General features: G+C 37.2%; 1 protein-coding gene across 2 annotated transcripts; it reads left to right on the top strand.

Moving 5' to 3' along the window:
- The first annotated feature begins 432 nt into the window (after positions 1 to 432).
- Positions 433 to 26,339, top strand: LOC125809226 (phosphatidylinositol-3-phosphatase SAC1). Of its 2 annotated transcripts, none has more exons than XM_049488884.1 (16): positions 433 to 716; positions 880 to 1,084; positions 1,173 to 1,338; positions 2,603 to 2,825; positions 10,018 to 10,094; positions 13,188 to 13,375; positions 13,489 to 13,586; positions 13,786 to 13,919; positions 14,008 to 14,142; positions 17,935 to 18,319; positions 18,441 to 18,562; positions 18,753 to 18,859; positions 19,646 to 19,841; positions 23,540 to 23,731; positions 25,389 to 25,500; positions 25,887 to 26,339. In XM_049488884.1, the coding sequence occupies exons 1-16, from the start codon at positions 585 to 587 to the stop codon at positions 26,133 to 26,135; spliced, it is 2,721 nt and encodes a 906-aa protein (XP_049344841.1). In that variant the 5' UTR covers positions 433 to 584; the 3' UTR covers positions 26,136 to 26,339. The 2 variants fall into 2 exon arrangements, with proteins under 2 accessions (XP_049344841.1, XP_049344840.1); XM_049488883.1 differs by having other exon boundaries at positions 18,753 to 18,863; positions 19,644 to 19,841.
- The last annotated feature ends 1,572 nt before the right edge of the window (positions 26,340 to 27,911 follow it).

Raw genomic sequence — 27,911 nt, 5'->3', positions numbered from 1 at the left:
TTTTTGCTGAGCAATTTCGACCAATGAGCTACACCACAATCTTGTTTCAAGAGTGTCCAAAATATTATATATACTCCTATCACATAGAATTTTACCTAAATATACCGTGTAATTCATACCGTAGCACCGCCCCTGCTTCTAAATCTCTTAAATTTCTATTATCTTGGATGAAAAATGCTAAGTGGCTTGTATGAGTCCTTACGGAGTCTCATACGCCATGTTACACCTAAGGACTATCTTGGATCGTGACAATAACTAATCTCAGCATAACTTATATTCAAACCAAACAACTCTTATAAGTAATAACCATATGGATCAAAATAAAACAACCCCCCAAAGTTTCACCCTTGTGTATTTTTATCTCCTTTTTTCTGAAGGGGCAACTTATTTTATTTTTTATTTTTTTGGTAAGAAATGAAAAATAAAAGTGACGAAGAAAGCAGGGAGAATTGGGTTGAATTGTAGTCTCTCCTTGTTCATCAAATCCCAGAAGATGATTGATCCAAAGGAAGCCCAAAACTGTGAACGAAACTACTTGCTTTGAAGAAATTGAACCCTGTTTCCATTGTTTCTTCATCTTTCCCATGGCGAAACCCGAGAATATGAAGTCAAATTCATCGAAGCTACCCCAAAAAGTCCACCCCTCTAATGATCCGTCTGAGTTCAACCCTCTTTCTTATTCCCTCGAAAAGTTTCGCCTCTACGAAACACGGGCAGTACGTTACAATTTCACTTCATTTGCCTTACTTTTTATTGTTTTGTGAAAACCCAATTCTCTGTGGAATCCCCAATTCATGGTTTTTAAAATTTTATTTATAGTTCCAATGAAAAACCCAACTGGTACTATTTTTTGATTGATTGCCTTTTTGGTGTTTGCAGAGGTTTTATTTAATAGGGAGTGATAGGAATAAGCAGTTCTTCAGAGTGCTAAAGATTGATAGAATGGAACCTTCAGATCTTAACATTAGTGAAGACCCAGTAGTGTATCCTCCTCAGGAAGTAAAAAGCTTACTTCAACGAATTGCTGAAGGAAATAGAGCTACTGGGGGCTTGAATTTTGTGGCTAAAGTTTATGGCATTGCTGGTTAGTGTTTGTTTGAACTGTCTTGCTGTTATAGTTTCTACTAGAATTTGTGGGCTAACTTTTTGTATCTGTTAATGGATTTGTTTAGGCTGCATTAAGTTCTTGGAGTCATATTATCTTGTATTAGTGACAAAAAGGCGCCAAATTGGATCTATATGTGGTCATGCCATATATAGTATAGATGAGAGCCAAATTATTACAATACCTCATGTGTCGGTCCAAACTGATGTTGCTCATTCGAAAACTGAGTTAAGGTAAGTGGTTTATTTGGTCGAATCTTTGGAATAAGAAGCTTTTGCTGCATGCTGTTAATATGTCTTTTGCTCTAGTGATACAAGCTTCTTTCTTTTAATTGCTTAATAGTAAATCTTGAAGCTTTTTTAAGTATACTTGGAGGGGTTGCATTAAGGTTCTATTCTTTTCTTGGATATTTTGATTTACGGGGCATTTCAAATCCATCCGCAACATATCTCTTTGGGTTTCAATTGTGATAATTTTATTTGCTATATAGCACCAAGAAGGTGCAAAAACGTACAAAGAGGACCATGCTCTTTAAGGAATCCATGAAGTCCATCATAGTATCATCATTACATTGTTCATCCTGCACAAAAATGTCAAAAAAATATAAACACGTGTACTTTATACTGTGCACAGCCTCAAATTTAACCCCAGAGCATCTGGGGTTGCATAGCCTCAAGTTTACCTAAAAAATCTATGATTGGTTACTTCCATGCAGTCCATATTATGCTTGCAGGATCAGTTCTTCAAAAAGTTTACCTTGTGTTGTTAATCTTTTACCCTCGTTAGCTATCAAAACTATCCTTCACTTATTATAGCATAATTTACAGTACTACAAATAAGTTCAAGAATAAGCACCAAGTCTGCTAGGTCAAGAAAATATCCATTGCTGTGTTCCTTTTAGAGATAAATTTTCCTTAAAATGATGGCTAAGCCGTATGCCACTGTTGTATCCCACATGAAGGTGCTTGATCAACACCGAGTTTAAGATGTTAGTTTTATATTTGTGGTAATGGAAGAAAAACATTAAAATAGTAAATTGGAAAGTTAGTTTGAAAAGGAATTTCATTAGTAAAATGAATTTGAATATTTGGAAGTTGTAAATACTCCTTTGCTTTCTCAAAAGAAAATTAAAAAAATTGTATAGAATAGTATTATTGATTAAATAGTGTTAAATTTTTGGAGTGCCCTAGATAGAAACAGTATCATGTAAGTTTGTGAGGAGAAAGTAATTAACTGGTCATTTCTTATTTCTGTTTCCTTTTTAAGATGTTCATATTTCTATTTGGTATCTTTTCCTAGTTTAGTCTTTTAAGATGACTACTTTATGTCTGGTACGGATATTGAAGAAATCATCATTGCTTTGTTTGGATTTATTTTCACTCAACTTGAATTTTGTTTATGTTTATTTGCTCAAATTTTGTGCCCTCTGTTTGATTTAATGAACAAAATTTTGGCCCTTGGATTGTTTCTTGGCTGACTAATTTTCAACAATTGCAGGTACAAGAAGCTTTTATCCAGTGTCGACTTGACAAAAGATTTTTTCTACAGTTACACCTATCCTATAATGCGAAGCTTGCAGAACAATGTCTTGTCTATGGGTGAGGATGGGATGCCGTATGACAATATTTTTGTCTGGAATAGTTATCTAACACATACAATTCGATCAAGATGCAAGAACACAATGTGGACAATTGCTTTAGTTCATGGGCACTTTAAGCAGGTGCTTGCTTACTTTCCATTACAATTTTTTGATAACCGAGAACCCTCGAGGGCCGATGATGCATGGTTTTTTATTCGGTAGATAATGGTCTGCTTCTCTTCTATCTCCACTTAATACTAGGCTTTTGTCTGAGGTAGCGTTTGAACACGTCACGTGCACCTAACCACACATCACATGTTGCGCTCTCACCACTAGACCAATATTGGGGGGAAAACATTAAGACTTACTTTTCCACTACGTATGTTGTTTTTATCTGCTGATACGCCTAGTTACAAGCATATTGAATTTAATTTCTCAAGCTTACAATAGCCATACTTATACCTCTGATTATAAGCACTTTGGATTCAGTGCTCAATTTTAAAATAGCTCTAAGCTTCCGCTTGTTGCTGCATCAATTTTTTTTTATATAATTTTTATATGAGATCTTGCTGCAGTTTCTTGTTTGTAGAGCACATAATTTGGCCATTTTTAAAGGGAAAATTAGCATATTTTGTCTTTTTATTTATCTCGTAAAATATACGTGGATAAAAGCTGCTTCGCATTAGTTGATAGTGGGAAGCTACTACCAGGTGGTTGGAGCTTCCTGATTAACCTGAAGGTGAAATGATGTATGTTCAAGGAGACATCGGTATATGATAGGAAAGGCGACTCAGTTGGAAATGAGAATCAAAGATTATATTATAGAAAAATTTACTAATATTTTTCCTTTCATCTAATTTGGAGATAACTGATTATAATGACTGGGACACAGGTTGTACCTAATAGTGTGGCCTAGTGGTCACTGAAGTAGGTTGAGAACCATGAGGTCTCAAGTTTAAATCCCAATCGAAGCCTGGTGGATAGAGTTACTTGGAATGGTACCTGAGTGAGTTACCTGGTACTTGTGTTGTTGGGAAATAGAAAGAATTAGTCGAGGTGCGCAAGCTGGTGATGATAATAAAATAAAATTACATTGATATGAGTCAGCTTGTGTAATCCTCACTAACTACTATCATATAAAAATAGACGGTGATTATATTTGAATCTCAAATTTCTGTGGACTTTAATCTTGACAAACCTGGGATGATTTGAAGTAGATTCAATTTATGGTAGGTTTTGGAAGATTAGGAATATCAAAGGAAGTACTCCCCCCCCCCCCCCCTCCCCCTCGCATCCCAATTAAATTTTACAAATACTGTGCATTCTTTCTTTATCGAAATATAGAAAAAGAAAGTATAAAAGAATTAGTATGGAAGATTCATACCCATAGGATAACTTTTTTCTTTTACACTTAAAATATTAAGTTGTATATGTACTTAAAATTTGTGTATGAATACAGATGAATGTGTTTTCATGTCAACATAAATGAGTTTAGATGTATAAATTGTGTTTACTCCATTTTAACTAGTCTTTATGACAAGGACATAATCATGAGACAAATCCATTTCCCTTATAAAGACTCTTTGAAGAAACAACTCAGGAATATTAGGTCCAAATCAGTGTGGTTATTGAAATGAGGTTTTGACCAGTTGACTTGAGTGGTTCTTTGAAAATGACTATATACTTGCTCTCTTCACACTTATGGACCAAGTGAAGAGCATAAGGATGAGAATGGTGAAGTGTTTGGTAGAAGATGCACACATTAGACATATGACAAACGTCATTATAAAAAAAAAAAAGACATATGACAAACGTATTTCTAGAAGCTCTTAAATAAAGAAGGGGACATGGGTAACGTGTTGGGGAGTTACAATATTCAAACAGTCAGAGAGATTTTGGGTATTGTCGGTGCATAAAACCTGCAGAGGTTGAGGGAATTATTTGTAAGATGAGGAGGGGAAGAACAATCAGGCTAGACAAGATCCTAGTAGGCGAGACAAGTATAGAGTGTCTAGGTTGTTTAATGTCGTATTTAGGACGGTTAAAATGCTAGAAGTATGGAGGTGGACTACAATAGTTCAAGAACAAGAGTGATATTCAGAATTGCAACAACTATATGGGTATCAAGCTACTAAACCATGCTGTGAAAGTTAGGGAGAGGGCGGTAAAAATGAGGATGAGGAGAGGTATGTCTATCTTAGAGAACCATTTTGGATTCATGTCGGTGTTATCAACTACATGAGTCATTCATCTTTAATAAGATTGTTGGAGCAGTATAGGGATAGAAAAAAGACTTACACGTGGTGTTCATCGACCTTGAAAGGCTTTTGAAAAAGTCCCTAAAGAGGTTTATTGGAGATGTTTGGAGTCTAGAGGTGTATCTGTGGCTTACGTTTTGGCAATTAAGGACATGTACGATGGAGCCAAAACCTGGTAGGATAGTGGGAGGTGACTTAGAATACTTCCCTGTCATGATGAGATTGCATAGTGGTCAGCCTTTAGCCCATTCCTATTCTCCTTAGTGTTGGACGAATTGACAAGGCATATTCAAGGGGAAGTGCAGTGGTGTATGTTATTCACATATGATATAGTATTGATTAATGAGATGCGTAGTGCTGTTAACAATAGGAGTGAAGTTTGGAGACATGCTCTAGAGTTTAAATGTTTTAGGTTAAGCAGGACTAATTTTGAATACTTAGTGTAAGTTCAGTGATGTAACGTATGAGGCGGAGGTGGAAGTGAAGTGATGTAACGTAGAGAGAAAAGTGAGACTGAGGTTGTTGGCCTACCTCTACGTTACATCACTTTTCTCATCTTGTGCACCTCCTCTTCACATGTTTGTTGGCCTACCTCTACCTCTCCTCACTCCTAGGAGAGATGATTAGGAATGAAGTTATTTGGCACAAGTTAAGAGGGGCTTCTATGCAGACAAGATGAGAAAAGTGAGACTGAGGTTGTTCAAACATGTGAAGAGGAGGCTTTATCGAAAAAAAAAAAAAAACATGTGAAGAGGAGGTGCATAGATGTGCTAGTAAAGAGGTGTGAGAGGTTGACTATACCAGGAGTGAGGAGAGGTAGAGGTAGGCCAACAAAGAACTAGGGGGAAGTGATTAGATAAGACATGACACAACTCTAGACTGAGGTTGTTCAAACATGTGAAGAGGAGGTGCACAGATGTGCTGGTAAAGAGGTGTGAGAGGTTGACTATACCAGGAGTGAGGAGAGGTAGAGGTAGGCCAACAAAGAACTAGGGGGAGTTGATTAGATAAGACATGACACAACTCTAGTTTACTGAGGGCATGACCCTAAATAAGAAAATATGGAGGTCATTGATTATGGTAGAAGGTTAGTAGGTAGCCGAGTTTTTTCACCTAAGTTGCTCGCACTTGAGTGCGGGTGTGTGATACGGGTGCGGATTTAGAGGTCGGATTCTCCATGATCTAAATTTTAAGATTCAAGGATATGGATCCATCTATGGATACAGGGGATTCGGCTAAAAATAATAGAGATAAAACCTAAATATGAATAGGATAATCCTGGAAAGAGATAAAAGGAAAGGGAGTGACAATATGCATTTATAAATTTTCATGAACGGGAGATATTTGAAAAGAGCTTTAATGCAACGTTTATAGCTCTAATCCCATAGAAGAAAGGAGCTAAGGAATTGAGAGACTTCAGGCCTATTAGTCTGATAGGCAGTATGTATAAACTGTTTTCTAAGGTACTAACTGAGAGATTGAAAAAGGTGATGGCAAAATTGATAAATTCCCAGCAAATGGCTTTTATCAAGGGGAGACAAATTATGGATGCTATCTAGGTGGCTATTGAAGTTGTAGATTCTAGAATCAAACAGAACAAACCTGGTATTCTTTGCAAGCTTGATATAGAAAAAGCATATGATCATGTCAACTGGGGGTTCTTATTGGATATCCTGAAGAGGATGGGCTTTGGAGTCAAATGGATCAATTGGATCAGGCATTGTATTTCCACAGTATGCTTGTCCATTCTGATCAATGGCTCTCCTCTTGGATTTTTCAAAGCTCAAAGAGGGTTAAGACAAGGTGATCCCTTGTCCCCCTTTTTGTTCTTTTTGGCAATGGAAGGTTTAAGCAATATGGTGAAAAAAGCAAAGCACATTGGCTGGATTAACGGCTTTGAAATGGAAAGGAGGGACACTAGTAGCATGGAGATTACACACTTACAGTATGCAGATGACACTCTGATTTTTTGCGATGCAAATGTGGATCAATTGAAGTATCTGAGGATGATTTTGGTGGTATTTGAATGTGTGTTTGGTATGCATATTAACTGGAGGAAAAGCTCATTGTATCCTATTAACGAAGTCAATGATATGGAGTTCCTGGCCTCAATATTGGGAGGAGTAGTAGGGTCCTTGCCATCTGTATATCTTGGTATGCCTTTAGGGGCTAATTCACAAAGTCTAATGAAATTTGGAATGGTGTCATTGAAAAGTGCGAGAAGAAACTTTGTAGATGGAAGTCTCAATACTTGTCACTAGGTGGAAGAGTCATACTCAGCAACTCTGTGTTAGATGCCCTCCCCTCTTACGTGATGTCCTTATTTCCAATCCCAACAAGTGTTATTAAAATACTTCACAACATTAGAAGATCCTTCTTGTGGCAAGGAAATAAGGAGAAGAAAGGTTTCTACTTGGTGAAATGGAAGGCTTTAAAACAATGAGTAAGAAGAAGGGGGGACTGAGACTCAAGGATCTGAAGTTTCAGAATAAGGCTTTAAAAATAAAATGGCTTTGGAGATACACACAAGAAGACCAAATGTTATGGGTAAGGGCTATCAAGACCAAGTATGAGGAAGAAAACAAATGGATGACAAAGGAGATTAACACTCCTTATGGGGTTAGCTTATGGAGATCTATCAGGTTCTTATGGCCTTTGCTGAAAAACAGAAGCACCATTTAAGTTGCAGATGGTAGTAAACTGTTTTCTGGAAGGATGTACTGCTAGGGACTGAAAGTTTACAGGAGAAATTCCCTGATATCTACTATCTTGTACTTCAAGGGTGTTTGGATTGACTTAAAAGTTGGTCAAACCTACTTTAAGTCGGTTTTGACTTCTGAAAGTGTTTGGCAAATATAAAAAATAACTTAAAATAAATCAAAAATGACCTAAAATAAGTTAGGAAGTGTTTGGCAAGGTCAAAAATGACTTAAAATAAGTCAAAAACTAAAAGTAGGTCTCCCGCTACTTTTTATTTTTTGACTTAAAAGTCATTTCAGTTTGACTTTTTATTTTTGACTTAAATAATATAGTGGAAGAACAGTGGTCAAACCAAGGTTGGGATATTACCTTCAGAAGAATGCCTAATGACTGGGAGGTGAATAGGGTGATTGCTTTCTTCAATCTGCTGGGAACTTTTGGAGGTTTACAAGAAGGGGCTGACAGATTATGGTGGAATGGACACAACGGTGGTGCTTACAAAGTGAATGCAGCTTACAAACATATGAACCAAACCAATCATCAAATGGTAGGATGGCCTTGGAAGCACATTTGGAAGGCTAAGATACCATATAAGGTTTCATGTTTTGTCTGGCTTTTGGCAAGAGAAGTAGTTCTTACTCAAGATAACTTGATGAAAAGAGGGATTACTATCTGTCCCAAAATAACTGGTCAAGTATGGAGGATGTTCCTGGCACTCAGAAGTATCATATGGACAATGCCTGGAAAGATTTCTGAAATTATAGCATGTTGGGAAGAAGCAGGTTTGGAGGTCAGAGATAGAGGAAGATGGAGAATGGTTCCAGCTTGTATATGGTGGACAATATGGAAAGAGAGGAATTCTAGATGTTTTGAAAATAGGAGCAACTCTATCCAATAGATCAAGATGAATTGTATTTTGCTCTTCAGTTTTTGGTGTAGACAGTCTCACTCGGTAGAAACTGTGGAAATTCTAGATGTATTAAGCTCCCTATAGAAGACTAGAATAACTCCAGTTTCTTAAGAGTCTTTTGATGTAAATATAGTGCAAGTACAATCAATGTACTGAATTATCTTAATTATTGATAGAAATACACCAAATTACCAATTTCAAAAAAAAAGAAATTTATATTTACAAGGTATTTCATTTTCTTCAATTTCACTTTAGTTTTTGTTTTGATCACAAAAATTATTGAATCTGTCCACAATTTTCCGATCGAATTCAGCCAAAGTACCCAAAACAGGTTTACCAGATTGGGTACAGATCCCACAACCACACCCATGTCGTGTCGACACGGGTGCGTCAGTAGAAGTGAAGAGTCCGAGCAATTTAGGTTTTCGCACTTTATGTGGGAGAGGTAGGGGGCTAGTTGCCTCTCATTATTAGGAGTATTATTTAATAGTCACATTGTCTCTTACTTTTTGATGTGTATTGCTATTTTTTGTTGCATTTGTACCATACTATTTTGCTGTCATATTTTTCTTGCAATCCTGCTTCGAAAGCTTTCCTTTTGAGCTGAGGGTCCATTAGAAACATCTCCACCTCACAAACTTAGGGGTAAGGTCTGCGTATGTTCTACACTCTCCATACACCACTTGTGGGACTACACTAGGCATGTTGTTGTATCGAGTGGTGGTTAGAGACCGACTATGTTATATAAGTGGAGTGCTGGCCGACCAAGAACACTCATGTCCAAAAGATGTTAGTGGCAGAGATGAGGATGCTAAGGTGGATGTGTAGACATACTAGAAGAGATAAAATTAGGAATGAAAATATTCAGGATGGTAGGAGTGACTCCCATGGAAAATAAGATGCAAGAAGTGAGGTTGAGATGGTTTGGGCATGTGAAGAGGAGAGGTGCATTTGCTTCGGTTAGGAGATGTGAGAGGTTGACCATAGTAGGCTTGAGGAGGGGTAGAGGTAGGCCTAAGAAGTATTGGAGTGAGTTGGTCAGGTGGGATATTTCAGCTCATCAAGGACATGGCCCTTGATAGGAGGGTGTGGAGGTCGAGGATTGGAGTAGAAGATTAGTTAATAGTTGGGCATATTTTCGTTCCCTTTCCCCGAGTTTAGAGTTAAGTATCCTTTCTTTGTCTTCATTTTGTAGATTTCTATATTTACTTGTTGTTTCTCCTCGGTATCTTATTATCTGGTTGTTTCTGTTTGTTCAGCCGATGGTCTTTCGAAAACATCCTCTCTACCTTCTCAAAGGTTGGGGTAAGGTCTGTGTACACTCTACCCTCCCCAGACCCACTTGAGGGATTACATTGGGACTGGGCTTGTTGTTGTAATATATCCATTCGACCAGAGTATTGCAGATCAGTTGATGATAAATTGCCTGGGCACCTAATATCTATCTTTTGCTTAATGGTTGCAGACTAGGCTATCAATATTTGGAAAAGACTTCAGTGTTTCTCTGATTTCTAGGCGTTCTCGGCATTTTGCAGGAACACGGTATGCAAAGTGGCCTTTTCATGTTTTATTTCCTTTCGTAATTTGCCAGAGCTTTTCTTTTGTTTGCCAGCTTTCTTAAATTGACCTACTGCACAAACTAAGAAGTTGTAAAAAATAAACTTATCTTTTCTCCACATTGGTAGAAGAAAACTGAAACAGAAGACAATAACCTGTCTGTGGAGAAATTACGTGAACAAGGTCAATTTGCTTACTTTTCTATTTATCTTTCAGTTTCTATTGGGTTTTCCTACTGCAAGTTGCTTGAAACTTATTGTTCCCCTTGCCCCACTTTATATGACACAATTACTGTTTGGACAGTCAAAAGAGTTTTTCTAGGACTGCGATTTTTTCATATGTACTTTAAATATTTTGAATTGTCAACTATTGTAACTCATATTACATTTTATGAAGTTCCTAAATATGTAACTTTTTTTTTTTTTTTTGATAACCGAGAAATCCGTCTGTGACCCGCCCTTTGGACCAATCACAGCCTTCTAAACTCGGTGGATAATGGGCCCGCCCCTCTACCCTTCTCCACTTAAATACCGGGCTTCGCTTTGCATGGTGTGGGGCTTGAACCTGCGACCTAAATATGTAACTTTTTATTTCAAAACACTTGAAAATCCTGTGTTTGAATTTTTCTTTTTAACCCCTCCCTAGGAGCTCCCACCTTTTTGCTCCCTTGGTGACTCGAACTCACAACCTTAGGGTTGGAAGTGAGGGGCGCTTACCATCCGAGCAACTCCCTCTTGTCCTGTGTTCGAATTCACACTGAAAATCAGATAGTTTGGCCCTCATACTCCGAATCGTGTCGCATAAAGCGGGACGGAGGGAGTATTAACCTAATATATGCTGCTAATGTTTGAAAGAACATAAATAAGATGTGCTTATGAGCTGACAAGTTTTACGTGTCTAGACTCTAGAAGACTGATTTTAGGATCTTATGTGCAGAGTGGCTTAAATCGTGTTGCATCAAATTGTAGGATGGCTTAAGACCTGAGCTAATTACTCTTCTTTCTTGGTTTAATAAGTAACTTGCACACGATATTTGTTCTATGTATTAGTTCGGATAAGAGTTTCTTTTTTTTTTTTTTGATAATGGCAAGTGTAGTTAGGATAAGAGTTTTTGATGTCAAGTTATAGGAAACATCACTTTTCAGCAAGGTGGACACTGTTAAATTGCAGGTTTATTTTTCTTGGGGTTCAAAATTTGACATCGTCAATGCTTTAGTTTTGGTATTAGCTTCTCTTTTCAGTTTCTCTTTTTATGTCTATGAGTGTATAATGATACTTATATTTGATCTTATAACCTATCAATTACTTGCTTGGATCATTCTGTGCATTCGATATCTAGAGGGGAACTTTTGTGAAGCGTTATTGGATTTCCTGTGTTATTTGAGACTATGGAATGGTCAATCATCAATTTCATTGTGAGAGTTTATCACAATTATTCTAAAATTGAAAAAGATTATTACTACATGAGATAACAGATAAGATAAAGGAAATAATCTTTCTTCTTAAATGTTGAACTATGACCCTACTTGTTCGGATCGGTGTTCAATCCAAAGTGCTCCCAGACCGCATGCATACATCCGTAAGTAACTTAGTGCAACGTGTCAAATTTCACTGAGAGAAATCAGCATAATCAAAGAGAGATTCAACAACGAGAAGAAAGATCAGGTGATAAAGAATAAAGAAGGAAAGTGATGGGGAAAGATCCCAGACCTGATTTGCAGGTCCGTATGATTAATGGTGTAACTGAACACTATATTCTATTGGCACTCTGCTGTGGGTCTATGTATTTACTTCATGATGTAGATGATATAATTGGCATGGGCAGTGCTCAGTAGGGGTCAGCTGAATTGAATCATCTAGTTCCATACTTCCAAGCCAAGAAACCTTGGTAGATTCTGTACTTTTTGGGGATTAAAGTTGCCTAGTCCACATCATACATTGTTATTTTACTGCAGAAGTACGCTCTTAGCATTCTCTAGAATATAAAGATGAACATTGCAGGTCCAATGACACTGTTGTGAATTCAATTGTTAATCTTCTTCCTGTTTCTGTAGCCTGAGCTCCCATTCTAGGTAATGCAATCCATCTAATTTAGTCTTTCATTGCATGTATCATTAGACTCTTTTGTATTGGAAAACAAAATGAATCTTAATGGAATGGGTAGACGAAATACCAGGAGAGGGCCCTTCTGTCATCTTTTACTTGGAAATCTATCTGGAACCATAAGGATCTTCCTGGAGTTGAATTCTCTGTCGTGACTGCAGTGCTTGAGGCTATTTTGACTCGAGACAATCTCCAGAAGAGGGGTAGAAAGTTCACTGACAAATTTCTTTTGTGAGGCTGAATGTCAAGTCTGTCAATCCTTATCTACTAGACTGCCAGTTACCAGTACTTTTGGCACATGCTTCTCTCTACTTTTGCTTTCAATGGGTTCACATTCTCTATACATGCTTGCATTGGGGTGATTGGTCATACACCCAAACTGCATTATGTGGACCCCAGGGAAACCTTGAAGGAAAGAGACAGTGGATGTTTCAATGATTTTTCATAGTTCCAAACTGAAATTGTGATCTCTAGACAGCAACTCCTTTACGGATAAAGAAGTCTGTGCAGAGGGAATTGCAGATGTGCAGTCTTGTTTCTTATTAATCCTAAATAACACTGCTGTATTAGTTTCAAAAAAAATATAACACTGCTGTATCTTTGTTCTTTCTTGTTTCTAAATGGTTCATGTTTTCATGATTTTATTGGCTGACCGAGATTGGCTACATATGCTAAGAGGTTTGTAGTTGACTGGTTGTTAAAATGTTAAAGATAAGTTTTTAGTAGTCTGTGGTATCTATCTAGGGTCTGTCCTAAGAGTGTTATGGGAGTATGGAAAACTAGTCAATTTTTAATGGATACTTCTTTGAATAAGCTTTGCCTTACTAGAAAACCATCACGCTTCTATTGTTCTCAAGTAAGAAAGCTGAATAACTGAATTTTCCTGTCGATATGCGAATTGGTACTTCTGTGATCTTTCGTGAGTAACTTCAGTATCTGTCGTGAAAGTCTTACCAGTGAATATTCATGCTGCAGTTACTTGAAAAGGGGAGTTAATGATCATGGAAGAGTGGCAAATGATGTTGAAACTGAACAAATTGTGCTTGACGAAGAAGCTGGCTCATGCAAAGGAAAAATGAGCTCTGTTGTTCAAATGAGGGGCTCAATTCCTCTTTTCTGGTCACAAGAAGCTTCAAGATTCAGCCCAAAACCAGATATAATCTGTAAGAGCAACTAAATTCTTCGACCTGATTATTACTAGAAAATTTTGAAGGTGGAGTCATTTATACTCTCATTCTGACTGGAATGAGCTTGCTTGTCTCATTTCTGACCCAAGTACAAAGATATGATCCTACTTATGAAGCAACCAGACTGCATTTTGAAGATCTTGCAAGAAGATATGGAAACCCAATAATCATACTTAATCTGATCAAGGTTTGTGCAAAAATGAATCTGGTGGCCTCCTGAAAATTTACATTGTGTTTGCTCTAAAGTTGATCAGAACTTTAGTTTGTCCACCTCTTGGGCACTATTTACTTCTAATGGTTCTGGTCTTTGAATTTCAGCATTCAATATTTGCCTTTCAATTTTATTTTATTTTTGATTCTGTCCTTTATGAATTCAATGACTGCAGACAGTTGAGAAAAGGCCACGAGAAATGATGTTGAGGCGTGAGTTTGCAAATGCAGTTGGGTACCTAAATCAGATACTTTCTGAAGAAAATCACCTAAAATTCATACATTGGGATTTTCACAAGTTCGCAAAAAGGTGTTAGATTATTTTCCCCTGATTATCCTAATAAATTAATCTTTTTAGTCCTTTTTGCTAATTTTTCCTTTTTTTTCCCTGTGTTAAGCAAGTCTGCAAATGTATTAGCCGTTTTGGGTGGTGTGGCGAGTGAAGCTCTTGATTTAACTGGGTTTTACTACAGTGGAAAGCCAGTGGTTGTTAAGAGGCGGACTACACAACTCAGCCGTACAAGCACAACGAGGTATGATATGCATCTATTGAGATGTGTTGGAACAATCGAGTATCATAATCTAAGTTGCTCGGACTCTCCACTTTTGGTGCTGCACCCATGGGTGTGGGATCCGTGTCCGATTTGGTCAACCAGTTTTGGGTACTTTGACCAAAATCGATGGGAAAAGTCCGGATAGTTTTAATGATTTTTGTAATCAATACAAAAACTAAGGTGAAATTGAAGAAAATGGAATACCTTTTATATAAAAATTTCTATGTCACTCATTTTCCTTTAATCTCCTTCCAGGATTCTCCTCAAGTTCTCCACATAATATCGCATAATTTAGGTTTTATAACCCTAGTTTAATATATTTTAATTATTTTTAGGCGAATCCCCGCACCCGTATCAATACATGGATCCATAAAATTAGATTAGGAAGGATCCTACCTCTAGATCCGCACCCGTACCGGACACCCGCACCCAAGTCCAAGCAACTTAGATCATATTTACTAGGCATGCAATGAGTTACTTTGAGTCGAAATTTGTTGTTTACTGAACTTGATGGTTTAACTTGCAAAGGCTAAGGTGATGCTAATTAGTTATACATCACGTAACTCAATTCTCTCTCTATTCCACGCTACTCATTTTGTTCTTTGGTCTCTCTTTCTTACCTTTATTAAGTGTTTACTGCCTTTCCATGAAGATGACGATAAGGATGTTGATGCTAGTATACTAGTTTCCCCAGTCTTTTTCTTATCTCTCTCTCTCTCTCTCTCTCTCTCTCTCTCTCTCATTTGTCTGTTTCACTACTGTTGCTCCTCAGAGTGCTTCAAAAGAGAAGAGTACCAATTGATGGGAAAGGAATGTAATATTGAAATTGGATTACCTCTCTATATTTGAACCAGTCTGTATCAAAGAGGAGTAAATGTCTGTTCCTTCTTTCGTCCTCTCAAAACGTGTCTAGTGATAGCTATTTATTTGCTGAAGGTAAGTACCTATTGAGGTTTTAAAGCATCAACTTATCATTTAAACAATATAGCTGAATGGAGTTTTAGATCTATATAAGATAAGATGTAGCACCAGAAGAGAAGGGAGAAAAGATGGGAAGGGGGGAGGGGGGGGGGGGGGTAGAAAGGACAAGAAAAGGATGAATTAGAGAAAAATAAGAGATGTCTATTTTAGAAAGGTTGTTGATCAAGTCAACTCATTGTTAAGTTTCCAAATTAAAGTATAAGAGGGTTTTATTTATATGATAGTGAGTTTTGAATAAGTTAGACCTCATGAAACTTTTAGAACTCTAACTAAAAAGAGAGTCATGCACCGAAGGGTGTGATCTAGTGGTCAATAAAGTGGGTTGAGAACTATAAGGTCTTCGGTTCAAATCCCAATGGACGCATAAATTACTATATGATTTCTTCCCATCTGTCAAGACTTGGTGGAAAAAGTTACCCGATACCTATACGGGTGGGAGGTAGCAGGTACCCCATGGAATTAGCCGTGCACGCAAGCTAGTACGGATACCATGGTAAAAAGAAAGATAAGAGTCATACTCTTTTCATAGATTATATGACCTTGGAAGGCCTTTGGGGGACAAATCCAAGTCCATAGACATGGAATAGTGTGATTGAGAAGTGTGAGAAGAAATTGGCCAAGTGGAAGACTTGGTACTTATCTAAGGGGGGTGACCCTTATAAACTCATGCTTTGCCAACCTATATGATGTCCCTGTTTCCCATCCCAGCAGGGGTCATCAAAAGGGAGGAAATTTGTGGCAGGACAATAAAGAGAATAAAAGCTTCCATCTGGTTAAATGGGAGGAAATCATGACAAGCAAGAAAAATGGAGAGCTGGGAATAAAGAATCTGAAATTCCAAAGCAAGACTCTTCGTATGGAATGATTGTGGAAGTATCCAAACAGAAACCAAATGCTATGGAGGAAAGTAATTGGAGCTAAATATGATGAAAAGGACAACTGGATAACTAAAGAAGTAACAACTCCTTATGGGGTTAGCGGTTAGCCTTTGGAGGTCCATCAAAAGCTTGTGGAATGAAGTAAGAAGTAACTCAAACTCAAGGCAAAAGTAATGGATGGGAGCAAGACCAGATTTTTGAAGGGCATTTGGCATGAGAAAGGTAGCATGGAAGATCTCTTTCCAGACATCTACAACCTAATCATGCTTCAACAAAGCACTATAAGAGATTTATGGGCACCACAAGGATGGAATTTCACTTTCAGAAGGCAGCTTAATGATTGGGAAAGAATGAGAGATGCTGATTTTTCAACACTGGACACTTCACTGGCCTACAGACTGGAGAGTATAAATTAAGATGGACAAGATATGACAGAGGAGTGTTCAAAGTCAACGAAACCTACAATTTGACGGATCAGACAGATCAACAGGGCTCAAGATGGCCCTCAAATCAAATATGGAAAACCAGAATTCCTCACAAAGTTTCCTGTTTTGTCTGGTTAATGGCTAAGGAAGCAATCCTTTACACAGGACAATGTTATGAAGAGGGGGATAACCTTGTGTTCCAGGTGTTTACTTGGTGGTAAACATCTGAGACTGTTAACCATCTATTTTACATTGCAAGTATACCATCATCTGTGGAGAGTATTCCTAGTCTCAAAGGCATCTCCTGGACAATGCTCAGGAAGGTGGCTGAGGCATTACTATGCTGGGAGGAAGCAGGTGTACATGCTAAGGACAAAGGTAGATGAAGAATTATCCCAGGGGCTATCTGGTGGTGCTGTTTGGAAATACAGGAACTGAAGATGTTTTGAGAGCATGGAGAACAATGTGCAAAAAGTTAAACTAAACTGCATTTTACTTTTAGTTTTTTGGTGTAACCAGTTATACTCAAATGACACTGTCTCTATTATTGATGTGCTAGACTCAATTTAGACATAGAGAAGTGAAATCAGGAGTACACTTGTATATAATTGTTTCAGTACAGCCATGTACTGTTTTGTGATATAATACAAAGTACCAAGTTAAAAAAATAAAATTCCCCCATCCCTATTTTTATGATGCATTTTGACTGTGCACAAGGTTTATGAAATTGAGAGACTTTTGAAACTTGTACTCTAAAACAAGAGAGAGATATTTGTGTGGCTATAAATCATCCCATTTTATGGATAAAATGAGAAGTTTAAAGTATATTGTTTCTAAATATAGAAATATATCATTCTTTTTGGAACATACTTAAAAGGAAAGTGCATCATATAAATTGGGATGACGGGAGTAATATACTTTTCAATAGACAATTCTAACATTTTTCTGTCACTTGGACTTTTGAGAGTGTTTCTAAATATAGAAAGCTATCATTCTTTTTGGAACATACTTAAAAGGAAAGTGCATCATATAAATTGGGATGACGGGAGTAATATACTTTTCAATAGACAATTCTAACATTATTCTGTCACTTGGACTTTTAAGAGTGAGGACCTTTGTAAAATGGTATTCAAGTATAGTTGCTCGACTTTGAAGTAGTTGACACCCCGACAGATACAAGTTTATTATCATTATTCTAGTCTCAGCCTTTCTATGATCGTTCCACATTATTTGCTGTTAAATACATATCTGCCCTTAGTCACAAGATGATGGTGCTACTCTGTAGTGGGCCTTGTGGCCGATATATTTCTTACTCTCCATGTAACATTCAGATCTCCTATTAGGTACTATTTCTTTTAGAGTGAACGAGTTTCTAAGGAGAGTTTATCGCTGTGAATTTTGTCTGGATCGTGGAATATTTACTGCATTGATGCACAGTTCATTTCTGACTAGATATAGCTATAACTGATTCATGGTGTTTCGAGCAGGGATTCTTCTCTTAGAGATTTGAGGGCAAATTCAGGAGAGCTCTCAAGAATTGGAAGCAACAATGAAATCCTGAATTCGCTGATCAAACAAGAAAGAGAGGCTGATAATAGTCTACAAATTGGCAAAGATAATGATGAGAATGCAGCACCGAAGTTTCAAAGTGGAGTGCTGCGGACCAACTGCATTGATTGCTTGGACCGAACAAATGTCGCCCAATATGCTTATGGTCTTGAAGCTTTAGGTCGCCAACTCCATGCTATGGGCTTGACTGATAGACCTAAAGTGGATGCTGACAGTAGCATTGCTGCTGCTCTCATGGATATGTACCAGGGTATGGGCGATGCTCTTGCTCAACAATATGGTGGCTCTGCTGCTCACAACACCGTATGTTGACTGATTTTACTGTCTGACTAATTACTAATAAACCAATATCTCTTAATGTTTTGAATAAATGTTGATTCCTAGTAATTATTCATATTGTTGATATTTCTTTTGGTTAAACTAGGTGTTTCCAGAGAGGCAGGGCAAGTGGAAAGCTACAACTCAATCGAGGGAATTCCTCAAGTCTATCAAGCGATATTACAGCAATGCATATACAGATGGCGAAAAGCAAGATGCAATTAACTTGTATGTTCATCCCCTAAACTTTTAACTTCCATGTAATTTTCCTTGTTATGATGCATGCATCTAGGTGGTTAAGAATTTCCCAATCTGAAGTGTGGAGTTCTCGATATATGGGTTTCTGTTGCTTTTTGGTGGAAAATTTTGATGCTTAACTATTGTGTCACTCTTTTTCTTTTCTTTTTTTCATTTCCAGATTCTTGGGATATTTCCAACCTCAGGAAGGGAAACCTGCACTTTGGGAGCTAGATTCTGACTATTATCTTCATGTATCTGGCATAGGAGACGATCTCATCCCAGATTATGGGTACTTTATTGCAAATTTTATTACTTCAAAAAATATCTATGGCAGATACTGTCTATAAAAATTGTTGTCCGAAGAGCATTTCACATGGTTACTTTTGGGTAGAGGTCAAATCAAAACCATATTTTGGGGGGAGTTTGAATTTCCTCTATCAAGTATATTCCTCTTTTCCTGTTTATCCTTCTTTCTTTTTTATTTTGGGTGTACGAAAGTTTTGTCCGTTTGATAAAGGAATTCTTTTTAACTAGACTATTAAGTGTTTTTTAATATCCTACCATTGAAAAAGGTACTTTTTCTCCCTTTTTCAATAAAAAACTTTCAACTTTATCAAGAGGCAATTTTCTCCATGGACAAATTGGAATTTCAATAAAATAAAACTTGAAATTCGCAACTTAATGCTCTTGCCAATCAGACTAGGATACTTAAATTGGGATGGAGGAGTAATATAACAAAAAATATGTCTTCCTTTTGTCGCGCTAAGAGCATGATGAGCTGTGACTACCTAGATGCTGCATTCAAATTAGTAACCTTTGTGGAAGTAAAAAGGACGAGGATCCTTGGCTGCACACATGGACTCCTTTTCCTGTCAAGCTACTAATTTGCTGGTCTTTTTTGAGAAAAGTGAATGGGTTTCTTGAATAAGAAGAATTTTTCTGAAGTGGATTTCAAGCCCCGGTTTTGTTGACTATGTATTTGTAAATAAGGAAATTTTCAACTAGAAATTTCTCTTCTGACATATGCTTGTCTGCTCACTAATAGATGTTGTCTTAATTCATGGCACAGTTTGTCATTTGATGCCACAGCTGTTGGACAAAGAACCACACTAGCCCCTGTTCCAGCTTGCAGGGAGGATTTCTTGCGCATGAAGTTGACATCATTTGACAAGTTGCTTGAAAAAACATGCTGTCATATTAAGAATGTACGGCTCTGTAGTGAAACAGACCAAAAATCAGGGAATTCTGGAGTGGCACCTGATGCTGCGTAAGTGTTAACCGTAGTGTGACATATAATTTAGTTTGACGTTTCATTTTCAACTTTTTAGTCTTCTGTAGTTTTTATTTACATGCTCTGAGAGTTATAACAACAATTTCTATCTTTGTACATCAAAGGTTTGCCCCATAAATCTTGAGTTATAACTAGCATGACACTGTCAATAATGTGTCCGGAAATGCAAAGTGGCAACAGCATTTAACTTTGTTCTCTCTTTCATACTCATTACATTGAAAAAATTCTGAGTCTTAAATGCTGAGATGCCTTCTGAGTCGATTGTTGATTTATTTTTATCTCATTTCTCTTCTTTGAGTTGATGGATTAGGCTGACATGGTAAAAACAAAGAAATGAGTTGTACCTTTTTCTTTTTGTCCTTGCTGTGTCTGCCTCCTTAGTTTGTTTATCTTTCTTCTTTTTCTTTTTCTGTTTCTCTTCCTTCAAATTTTAGCTGTACTATTAGTAAATAATTTGTATAGTCAGTCACGAGAGGAACATACAATGTTGTTAAATATTTTTGCATTAGGCTTGAAATGAACAATTCTCTTAATTTCTTATTCAAACTTACATGGTTATCAATTAACATGCTTCAATTTTTATTTTGTCTCACTCACTCCTTGAACTGACACCTTTCCATTAGTTGGTTACTTCCATATAATGTAATATTTCTGCTAAAAAGATTAATGTGATACTTATTTTTACTTAAAAACTTTTTTGTTGAAATGTTCAATGTGTACTCTTTATAGGAATTTCAAGCATTATTAGTTTTAATAAGCATTAGTTGCCAAAGTTTGTAATGTTGTTGGTTTCCATAGTCTGGGAGATACTTGCTACAACAATGCCTACTTATTGTTTTAAGGCGTAGAGGTTGTTCAATATTCTCTTAAAACCATTGAAGCTAATAAAACTAATCCCTGTTAAAAATATTTGGAGGACTAACTCTTATTCAAATGGATATAGAAGATACTTCTACGTGTTTGAGCCCTGAGAAAGAAGGAGATTACATGACGAATGGAAAAAGAAAAGGTGACAAGAACACAATTTTTTTTTTCCACATAATAGCAAATGCACATAGAACTTAGAAGATATAATATAACATAGATCAGCTCATGGTATAGGGAGAAATCACTCAAGAGCCACACAAAATTGAAGGGGAAATCATTGATTTCTATAAAAAAAACATTGTACACTAAAAGTCTTAACCTGCTCAATGGAGGCCTACTTTTCAAGATGTCCAATGTCCAGTCATAACAAAGGAGGGAAAGGAAGCTTTACCAGCCAACTTTGAAGAAAGTGAATTGTTGAGATGTTTGAAGATGTGTGCGGTGGATAAGGCACCTAGTCCTGATAGATTCACTATGGGGTTCTTCATCAAGTGTTGGGAAATTGTTAAAAACGAGACATAATGGATTCTTTTCCAAAACTTCCATGAACAAGAAGTTTTTGACAAAAGCTTTAATGCAACATTCATTGCACTCATACCAAATAACAAAGGAGCTAAGGGATTTCAGGCCTATAGGCCTGATAGTTAGCGTGTACAAACTACTCTCCAAAGTACTGACTGAGAGGTTGAAAGCAGTGATTGGTAAATTGGTTGATTCCCAGCAGATCACATTTATTAAAGGTTAGACAGATCATGGATGTTGTGTTGATTGCTAATGAAGTTGTAGATTCCAGAATCAAACAGAAGAAGTCTGGTATACTATGCAAGGTGGACATAGGGAAAGCATATGATCATGTCAACTGGAGGTATCTACTGTAGATGTTGGAAAGAATGGTTTCGTGTAGAAATGGTTGAGATGGATAAAGTATTGTATTTCAACTGTCAAATTTTCCGTGCATATTAATGGAGCCATGCAAGATTTTTCCAATACTCAGTGAGGTCTTAGGCAAGGTGACCCTTTGTCACTTTTTTCGTTTTTAATCACTATGGAGGGGTTGAGTAGTATATGATCAAAACAAGAAACAACAAAGCGTGGTTGAAAGGTTTTGATGTTGCCTGAGAAGGTGGTGACAATTTGGAGGTAACACACCTACAGTATGCAGATGATACCCTATTTTTTTGTGATGCTGAGGAACAACAACTAAAATATATGAGGGTAATACTGATTCTGTTTGAAGGAATGTCAAGATTGCATATCAACTCAAGGAAGAGCTTAGTGTATCCAATCAATGAAGTCACAAATATGAACTGCCTAGCAGCAATCCTTAGTGGGGAAATTGGTACTCTGCCAACAACTTACTTGGGCATGCCTCTAGGTGGAAAATCCAACAATGTTGATATATGGAATGGTGTGCTGGAGAAGTGTGAAAAGAAATTGGCTAGATGGAAAACTATATTTGTCCTTCGGCAGCAAACTGACTCTCATCAATGTAGTGTCAAATGCCTTGCCAACTTACATGATGACTCTGTTCTCAATACCAGCAGGAGTCATCAAGAGACTGGATAGTATCAAGAGAAAGCTCCTATGGCATGGCAACACGGAGAGGAAAGGCTTCCATCTGGTGAAGTGGAAAGTAGTGATAACTGGCAAGAAGGCAGTGGGTAGAACCTAAAGGTGCAGAGTGAAGCTCTCAGAATGAAGTGGTTGTGGAAGTTTGCCAATGATAATCAAATGTTATGCAAAAGGGTAATAAGTGCAAAATATGAAGGTGAAGATATGTGGATAACCAAACAAGTGGCTACACCTTATGTAGTAAGTTTGTGGAGATCAATAAAAGGCATGTGGGATGAAAGATGAGTTGCATGAAAAGGGAAACCTGGAAGTGCTTTTCCCTGTCATACACAATATAGTTCTGGGAGAGCAAATACTAGAGCAGGGTTATGGACAAATCAGGGGTGGAGCTTCAATTTCAGAAGACAATTCAATGACCGGGAAATCGCAAGAGTGACGGAATTTTTCAACATTGTGGAAGCTTTTAATGGGCTACAAACAGGGGAAGATGTTATGTGGTGGAAGAGAAATGGCAAAGGGGAATTCAAAGTTAACTCAGCCTATAGGTTTTGATGAATCAGACAAACACACCAACACACAGTTGTCCATGGAAACAAATATGGAGAAGCAGAATACTTCATAAAATCTCATGTTTCAAATGGCTATTGGCCAAAGGCTGCTTTGACTTGAGATAACTTGATGAAAAGAGGGCTAACATTATGCTTTAGTTGTTTCCTTTGTGGGGAGGCACTAGAGACAGTGAACCATATGTTCCACACTGCAAGTATACCCAACAACTATGGAGGGTTTTTTTAAACCCCAAAGCCATCTTTTGGGCCAGGCACAGGAAGGTCTCTAAGGTACAGACCTTACCACTAGGTGGGGTCTTGGGAGGGTAGAGTGTACATAGACCTTACCACTACCTTGTGGAGATAGAGAGGTTGTTTCCGGAAGACCCTCAGCTCGAGTGCATCAAACCCAAGTAAAAGAGCACTTACGACTAAAAAAATTTAAAAAACACTATTCTAAGAGTAAATCAAGTTTATAGGTTCTCAAACATCTCCATCTTCACTGAGTAATTTAAAACGTAAGTTTGAGTCTCGAAGTCATTCTTGCCTTTTTTCTTTGAGATTTTAAAGATTGTTTTCATGTATTTTGATAAACCAGTTTATTTTTTATTTTGTCTTAAGTATATTGATTCTTTTATTAGTTGTGTAAATTTTGCAATAGCTGATAATTTTGAGGTTTTGTTACAGTGAAATACAACTTAGGAGCCCAAATTGGCTTTTTGGACAGAGGAAGTATGATGATAGTAATTCTGCATCCAAGTTGTCTTCACATGCAGTTCTTAATGGGGCTTCAAATGGTGAGAATGAAGTAGATGGTCTTGGTGACCTTACCTGGATTTCTGGTGTTCCTGATTTGAATCAAGAAGATATCTTTGAAAGGTATTTTTCCCTCATAAACTTTTCATGTGTTCCCTTATCCATTGTGTTTTTTCATTCCCCTTTTCTCGTTGCACAAACAACAACAACAACATACCCAGTGAAATCCCGCAACTGGTGTCTGGGGAGGGTAGAGTGTATGCAGACCTTACCCCTATCTTGGGAGGTAGAGAGGTTGTTTTCGATAGACACCTGACTCAAGGAAAAGCAGATTGAAAAAGACATAACTGAAGTGGAGGGATATGGCAAAATACTATAGAAAGTATCACAAAGCATTCTGAAAAATGGAACAGTAACTGCACCTCAAAAGTGCTATAATCGGAGTAATAGAGACAGTAGATAGTAATAGAAATTGATGGACAAGAAAACAGGAGAAATACTATGACTATTAGTATAGAAAGGGAAGCGCACCAACATTCTACTACTTACTAACCTTCTATCTTTATTTGTGTCCTCCAATCTCCTATCTAAGGTCTATTTCCTTGAATAATAGACCCAAGATACTTGATGCAAAAGCATGTGTTAGAAAAATACTTGATTAGGGTGCAGAAGTTTACAAGCTTTTTTTAATGAATTTATTATTCATAACAGAGTGAAATATGATCAACTCTACGGTTCATCATTAGCTGTATGTGTAACGCCATGGCAAATTATAGTTTTACCATTTTACCAAAGTTGATTAGACCGCCTTTTAATTGATGATGCTGCAATAGCTTGGAGGTGACATTAATACTGGTCATTTGGGTAATATAAAGTTTATTTTGGATGTTTAACTAGCTTATGCTGGAAATATAACTTCTTATGCAGTTTGTTTGTTTCCTAAAGTGCAATTGGAAAAATACAAGAGGAAAAAGTTACTAAGCTAACATCATTGTTTAAATGTCTAAAGTTGTGTCCGAGGCCTCATTTTCCACTATTCCTTTAGGTGGTTAACTATTTATTCTAATATGTTGTAGAAAAACTGAACTGAATTACTGTTTGATGTTTTCATTTTACTAGTCAACACTAGTGCATTACATCTAGTATACAAGAGGAGTCACCTTCAAAGCTTACCTTATTTATAGAAGAAATAATATTGACAATTGAAAGGTCTAGGGGTTCAGTGGTGAGTCTTAATTGGCCCACTCTGTAACTTCCCTCAGCATTATCTTTAACTTCTCTGGAGAGCTGTAGTTTTAAAAATAAATTCAATAGTGTCGGGCTTCACTGCCGTGCATGACTTCCAGGTCCCCTCGCACTTGGGGTTTGATCGCGATGCGAGCCCTATGGTGAGCTCCCTCTCACATTTCTTCTTGCCTTCTTTTCCTTTATTGTTTTGGCCTTCCATCCTTAAGTCTAAAACACTAGACTCCATCCTAGTTCATTCAAACACCTTATGACCTTATTACCCTCAGGGGGTCCCACACTCCAGGTTTAGTGTGACCTTAACATTTTTGAGCTGGAATTGGCTGAATTTGAAGGTTCGAGTTTATTCTGCCTTGGTCAAAGAAAAGGGAGCTGGTAGTATTCCTTATTTTTCCTTCATGTGGCCACTCATAAGGAACTGATCAATACGTCTGTTTTGGTTCCTTTCAAGGGACTGTATATACAAAATGCTTTCCCTGTTGTAGCACTCTTTCGGTTCAGTTCACACTCCCTCTCTGCTTTAATTCTCTTCTAGATACCTTACAATGACGGCAACAAATGAAGCTAATGGCTGGTATGGTGGTACATTGCTTGGTGATCAAGATGAAAGCAGTGAAATCTACCGACATTATGCAGAACTTATCCAGGTACAGATATGTGCAACTTTTGTCTGCAGTCATGCTTTGCTATATTCGGGTGCGTGGAAATGTTTTGCTGGTTCAGTCGCTCAAGTGTTTCCGTTTCTCTCAAAATAAACTAGATTAGATGCTTATCATGTTGGAGCACTTCCAATCATATTTAGGACTCACCTAAGCATGAGGCTGAAAATTAAGTTATTGCAAATTTCAATAACAAGCTTACGGCTTTGAGGGAACATTAGGCCCAGATCCATTTAAAAAAATTGTCTTTCGGCAGCAATGAGCAATATTCTTTCATGATATGCGGCATTGTTTTTAAGTACATGTTTTTATGTAACAGAAAAGTGAGTGTCTTTGGATTTGCCTTACTCAGATGATATTGTGTTAACAAGCAGGGCCCTGCAATGGAACCTTTTGAACATGATTCTGAGAATGAGAAGTATTACACAGAGCTTCTCCTGAAAGGCTCAGCTGATGCCATGGACGATGTAGCTATTGAAGCAGAGATGGAATCTGCTTTCAAGGCGTATGATCAAATTGGTGCAGATCTTGGGATTTTCCCCAAGTCGTGTAAGGCACTGGCTACTGATCCCAGCCAACTAACGAGATGGCTAGTTGGTGAAGACAAGCTGCCCAACGTATGAAAAAAATACACAGATATTCTGGCATGTATGCATTTTGCCATGTTCATATATTTTGTCGTAATATTTGATGAAACTCTTTAAGTGGATGATTGTTTGTGAGCAGCAGGATTTACTGCTGAAAAACATGCTGCTCCTGTACAGTTGTATTTTACCTGAAGACATGTGATCATCAGTATTTGAATCTGCGTTTTACATTTTTCTTAAGCACAACTTGTTCTTCCCTTTCTTTTCTCATTAGTTTCAAATAAGATGGCAACATATAATTGTTGTGATGAGCCAATACATAGATAGGATTTGACAAATTTCAGGCCAAGAATTGACCCAAAAGAAGGAGCATCCCGAATTGAACTGAAGCCAAGATGGGCTAAAAAGGGTGGTTTGCGGTGCGAGGAACGCAGCCTGTTGAAGAACTCATTTCAGAGAATGAAAAATGGTATGATGGATGCGGAAAGCAATCATCATAGCCCAGCGATGGGCGTGCAAACCTCCTACTTTGCCGATGGGTACACTAGTAAATTTATTTTAACAAAGTGAAGGTTGAATTCAACTGGAATAAGTGGGTTATCGCTATGAATACATGATGACTTTTCAAATAGAGAATAAGGGTTACAAACTACTCCAAGACATTTTTTACTATTTTTTTTCATAGAAATTACTTCCGCACGAACAAGAGATTGTGCGCAACACTCAAAACACTTTTTATTGCTTACTTTTATTCTTTGCAACTAGTTATATAGGGTTATGGAACCTAGGATAATGGGAACACGGAAGGAGGAGGAGAGTAAAAGGACCTGCAATGTGTGGGAACAACTAACAAAATTTAAATTTAGAACAATAATAGTACCCAAGGTAATTGAAGATACTAAAAATACAATCAGGATGTTGAAGTAGTGGGTAGTACTTCGATCAGGAAGTAGCCAAAGAAAGAGAAAATGACACACCTGATTGAGACAGTAATAGCTAGGTAAACATGTATGTGATGGGTGCAAATGATGTGATTTTAGTGATCATGGCCACATGAATGAGGAAGTTTATCAGTCTTATGAGAAAGAGGAGGCCAAAGGAATTAATAAATTAGCAAAACCCCGTTATCCTGCGTGCTTAAAAAAATTGAATCTACTGATGCAGGTATGCAACAATTGTGTAGTTCCCTAGCAAGCATATGTCAAGTGGTTCACTCCACCTCAATTAAATAGATAGAAGCACATGAGTTGATCCATATGTCAGCTTCCATAAACCTAAAGCAAAAGGGCATTGTTTCAAGTGTTACTACGGGAAATTCGAAAGCCAAGGAGACAATATGAGCCATTGTATGGTTGTTACAACTCGAAATGGACAAGTGTTTGATGATTATGTGGTATTAATTTGATGATACACCATAAAAATAACTATTAAAAATATCTCTAAACTCGACGCAAATTATTACTTTCATTCCCGAATTATTGACAACCTTAAAGACACTCATTTACTCAACTAATTGAACTCAAGTACACCCTCAATCTTGCAATATGAGTGAAATACTCATAAATTCTCATCAAGTTCAAGAGTGTTTTCAACACTTCTCTTGACTTTTTATTAAGAGTTCTATGATCTTACAAGAGTTTGGACTATTTGCTATGTCATGTGACATATCAAAATTATATTTAAGTTTAGTTAATCAAGTAGTCAAACGAAAGTAATAATTTCTGCCAAGTTCGGAAGTGTTTTCAATATTTCTCCCTTTGATTAACTTTTTATTGGGAAAATTACATAAATGGACCATAAAATCCAAAGTAA

Source organism: Solanum verrucosum, unplaced genomic scaffold (genome assembly GCF_900185275.1).
Source record: "Solanum verrucosum unplaced genomic scaffold, falcon-dt-bn FXZP01000062.1, whole genome shotgun sequence".
Lineage (NCBI taxonomy): Eukaryota > Viridiplantae > Streptophyta > Magnoliopsida > Solanales > Solanaceae > Solanum > Solanum verrucosum.
This window is presented reverse-complemented; position numbering and strand designations above follow the sequence as displayed.

Excerpts from the sequence above, each read along its gene's own strand:
- LOC125809226 (XM_049488883.1), top strand. The coding sequence starts at position 585 with ATGGCGAAACCCGAGAATATGAAGTCAAATTCATCGAAGCTACCCCAA. Across the intron at positions 18,864-19,643 it reads GATCTCATCCCAGATTATGG|TTTGTCATTTGATGCCACAG; the intron begins GTACTTTATTGC and ends TTCATGGCACAG. Across the intron at positions 23,732-25,388 it reads CAAGAAGATATCTTTGAAAG|ATACCTTACAATGACGGCAA; the intron begins GTATTTTTCCCT and ends ATTCTCTTCTAG.